This window comes from Elephantulus edwardii, unplaced genomic scaffold, assembly GCF_000299155.1.
Source record: "Elephantulus edwardii isolate Elephantulus edwardi_28Jun2011 unplaced genomic scaffold, EleEdw1.0 scaffold00089, whole genome shotgun sequence".
Taxonomy (NCBI): Eukaryota; Metazoa; Chordata; class Mammalia; order Macroscelidea; family Macroscelididae; genus Elephantulus; species Elephantulus edwardii.
The window spans coordinates 9,273,488-9,278,055 of NW_006399839.1; the positions used below are offsets into that span (position 1 = coordinate 9,273,488).

Genomic DNA, 4,568 nt, shown 5'->3' on the forward strand with positions numbered 1-4,568 from the left:
GCTTCCTATTGCTTGTTATAATCCTTTTGTTGCTCTTTATCTTCTCTGTATCTCTCATCTTTATCCCTCTGATCTCTCTCTCATATAGATCTTTTTCTCTCATCTTTCTGTCATCTCTCTCGTTTTTTTTCATTCTATTTTGTCATTTCTCTAATTTCACCTCTCTCTTTTTTCATATCTCTCATCTATCTCTTTATCTCTCTTCTCTCTCCTTTCTCCTTCCTCCTCCCTCCTCTCTCTTCCCTCCTTTCCTCCTTCCTCCTCCCTCCTCTCTGTCTCTTCTTTCTCTCTCCTCTCTCTGTCTCATCTCTCTCTCCTCTCTCTGTCTCATCTCTCTCTCTTCTTTCCTCTCTCCACTCTCTGTCTCATCTCTTTCCTCCTCCTGTCTCCTCTCTCTATGTCATATCCCTCTCTCTTCTCTCTCTCTGTCTCATCTCTTTCCTCCTCCTGTCTCCTCTCTCTATCTCATATCCCTCTCTCCTCTCCACCATTCCCCATCTCCATCTCTTCCCTTGTAATCGAAGAGACATGCCTCTGAAGGGGCTGGCCTGGAGTCCAGCAAACCCATGTCCCTCAAACCTGTCACTTTGCCCTTATATAAAAAAGAGGAACCATCAGCTTTCAAGAACAACTGTCAATCATCTGATCATTTCAAAGCCAACTGTGTTGGAGCTGAAAGGGTCTTTAGAACCTTCTCTGGTCTTGATTCCTGGTTGACAGAGAGAGGAGGGGACTGCCGTGCCAGGTTAGGGTGGTGGCTAGTGTTCGAGACAGGACCATCCAGGTTCACCAACTCGAGTGAAGAAGCCGTTTGCACTGAACACCACACAGCTCAGCCCTGACGGGTTGAAGGCGAGTATCCTGACCTCTTGCCTTCCCTAATTCAATCCTGTCACCCCCTTCTCCCATCACAATCTCTAAAGACAGCCTGTTGCATCAATCATTTGATACAAGCGAGTGAGCATAAAAGGAACAGTTTATGAGCATGTCCCTATCTCGTCCTGCACGGTACACGAGCGATCTCAGTTCCGCAAAAGATGGTTGTGGGACTTCTCACCGCTGACACAGGTCGGAGGCAGAATTCGAACCCAGGTCTCACTCCAAAGCCTGATTGCTTCCCACCTGGGACCAGAAAGCCCAGCTTGGTCCCTGCATGACCCTGGCTTGCTCTTACATCATCCACCCCCGCGGCCGCCTCTCCTCCACAGCGCTGCCACCCCAGCAGTCCCGCTGCTCGGGACGCATGCTGGCTGGTAATCAGTGTTACACAACAGAAGCGTTTGTTGGTGCCAGTTGCAAACTGTTGCAGTCTGTATAGATTACGGCACTGCTGCTGAGCTCCGTGGAAGTAAATGAGCCCTTCCCACAGCCGCTGAAGTCAATTTAAATGGCAGCACAGAAGGGCTGGAGCTGAGCGAGTGTTTCTCCATAGAAAATCGACAAGGACAGCTATCCGTCCGAGGGCCTTTATCCCGGGATGTAACTCAAGCGCATTTGTCTGAATGTCCTAGCCCCTTCACTGCCTGCTGTGGGGCTGCAGTTACAAGTTCAAATTACAAGGTCAAGTGCCGTGACAGCCAGTCACTGAGCACTTTAAATAGGAGAGAGGGCATCTGAAAGTTTTTGTTGGTTTTTTAAAAATTTTTTTTCTTAATTATAATGAAAGTTTACAGAGACTTTAGATTTCCATTCATTAATTGTTGCAGTTTCTCCCCTGCCCACTGCTCCCCACATCCGTTCTTCTCTTTGAAAAGTAAAAGAAGTCTTTCACTGTTGTACAATCCCTCCCCCCAAGTCCACTCCACTGTGCAGCCTTCATTCTGGACTCCTGTCATGACAGTAATACCTAATGGCATCTGAAAGTCGTAGCAACATTCACTGATGGGAAAGCAGTTTACATTTGCTTGCTGATTGCCCATGCAATTTGGAGACACCCGTTCAATTTACTGCCTCTGAAAACCTGCTGGAGAAACAGCTGTGAGTCTGTGCTGACTATATGACGCTCAACCACAATACCAAGGGCACTGAGGGAAGAGGACCTGGTGACTTCCTTGGGTAAAGATTGTTGTTAGGTGTGACCCTGCTCGCTGGGACTCATAGTGACCCTCTGAACAGCCAGTCTGAACTTGGCTTGTCCTGCCCTGTCCTCACCGTTTCACCTTGTTCAAACCCACCCGCTCATGCAATCACAGTGTCAGTCTGTCTCATTGAGGGCCTTCCTCTTTTCCCCTGACCCTCTGCTTTTCCCTGCAGGATATCCTTTCCCAAGGAACTGATCCATCCTGACAACATGCCTGAAGTTTGTGAAAGTTTCACCACTCTTTCTCTAAGGAGCACTCAGGTTGCACTTCCTCCAAGATAGATTGGTCCCTGGTCTATTCAATAGTCTTCGACAACACCACCATTCAACCGCATCACCTCATCTTCACTCTTCCTTATTCATTGTCTAACTTCGACATGCAGACTAAGCAACTAAACAATATCATGAGCTCTAGGTCAGGTGCACCTTAGTCTTTACACTGACATCTTTGCTCTTCAGCACTTTAAAATGGTCTTTGACAGCTATGTCAAAGTTGTCAAAATCGCCCCAAGGTAACATGTCTTTTGATTTCCTGGGTGCTGCTACCATGGGTGTTGATTGTGAATCCAGGTCAAGAAAATTCTATGGAGCAGTTCTACTCCATAACATTCGGTATCGTTGAGGTGTTCCACAGAGTCGGAACAGACCCATAGCTGACCCTCCAGCAGGTTTTCAGAGGCAGTTAATCGCAGGGGAGGAGATTGCACATCCTTCACCTGCGGAGCAGCTGGTGGATTCCAACCACGTGCCTTTGGGATTCACAGCACAGCTTCTTACCACGAGCTCGCTCTTGGTACCATTACAAGTTGGAATCATATCACCAGCCATGGTTTTGGTTTTGGTTTAGCCCCATTTTACAGCTGAGGAAACGGAATTCAGAAAGTTAAAGCCATTGGACAGCTTGTAGCTGGCAGAACTAGGTCTCAAATAAGTAAATAAAGCTCATTTCAGGCACAATTCGACCAGCCTCCTGAGTCAAGGTCTTCTTTAAAATTATTACATGATTTCACTTTCACGGCAAAAATGAGGTCCAGGTGATAGGAGATGGTAGCAAAGAGTCATTTCGTGGGTAGTTGTGGTTGTTGTTGTTGTTGTTAGGTGCCGTTGAGTTGAATATGACTCCTAGTGACCCTATGAACAACAAATCTGAACCCTGACATCCTCATTATCTCTGATACACTTGAACCCATTGCTACAGTTACTGTGTCAGCCCACCTGGTTGAGGGTCTTCCACTTCTTCACCGTCCCTCCACCTTTCCAAGCAAGACGTCTCTCTCCAATGAATAGCCTCTCCTAGCAACATGCCCAGAGCTTGTGAGATAAAGCTTCATCATCTTTGCCTTTGAAGAGCACTATGACTGCATCTTCTCTAAGACACAACAAACATAGAACATGTGTGTTCTTTTGGCAGTTCATGTTTGGTACTCTTCTCCAGCACCATACTCAAAGGCATCCGTTCTTGTTCTGTCATCATTATTCACTGTCCAGATCTCAGCAGCATCACAATTGATTGAAAGACCATGGCCTAAGTCAGGCGCACCTTAGTCCTCAAACTAGCATCATTGCTCCTCAGTAATTTGGGAGATTCTTGACTGCAGACTTTCCCAGTGCAATACATCTCCTGAGCTCCTAAGTGTAGGTACCAAGTGTGTTAATTGTGGGTCTAGGTGAGATGAAGTTGGTAACAGTTTCAACCTTTTCTCCATCTAACATGATGTGGCCTATAGGTCCAGTGGTGGGAATTTTTGTTTTCTTGACATTGATTTTATGGGTACAGGGTGTTTATTTGGGGTGACAGTAAAGTTCTAGAACTAGATAGGAGTGATGATTACCTAGCATGATAAACATATACTGAATCATATACTTTATAATGGAATAAAATGGTGAGCTTTTGTCATGTGTCTTTTACAACAATAAAAATACCAAAAAAATAGATGAAAATGACTCACAGGGAGTTAGCAGGATATACAAGAACCCCAAAGACATGATTCCTACTCTGCTACCTTACTAATTTCATCCATAACCACCCGCCACCTGGCCCCATCCCAGTTTCTTTTTTGGCACTCACCTCTCCCAGGTCTCCACATGTCTTCACGGAGCCTGTGTTTGAACAGATCTGAACCTCTTCACAATTCCGGATCCTCAGAGCTTTCTGTGTCTCCCACAAAGTCATTTTTACATGAATTAGCAAAACATGTTCCCCAAGCCTAGGTGGATCTCGGCCTGAGCCCTGGCACACAGCTTGGGAAACAAAAGTGTGGGCTGGTTTTTAGCGTCATTTGTCCTCTTACACAGATGCTGTTGCACAGTGAACAATATGCCCTACTGTACATGGTCGTCCTGCCTTATAAACTGGCCCAGGGATGCCTCCTGTCAGTGTTGTTGGTCTGCAAAGCTTCTCTCCCACCAAGTGTTTGTCACGTCCAAAACTATGACTTCTCCTTTTCTGTCCCTATTCTCAATACACCTGTTGTTGTTGTTGTTGATT

The 4,568-nt window shown here is 46.1% G+C and overlaps 1 protein-coding gene across 1 annotated transcript in view; it reads left to right on the forward strand.

Moving 5' to 3' along the window:
- The first annotated feature begins 1,153 nt into the window (after positions 1 to 1,153).
- Positions 1,154 to 4,568, forward strand: part of SEZ6L (seizure related 6 homolog (mouse)-like) — a 93,688-nt gene continuing 90,273 nt past the window's right edge. Inside the window, exon 1 of the mRNA XM_006890515.1 lies at positions 1,154 to 1,253. Coding sequence (XP_006890577.1) covers positions 1,154 to 1,253 — 100 coding nt within the window. The remainder of the gene's footprint in view (positions 1,254 to 4,568) is intronic.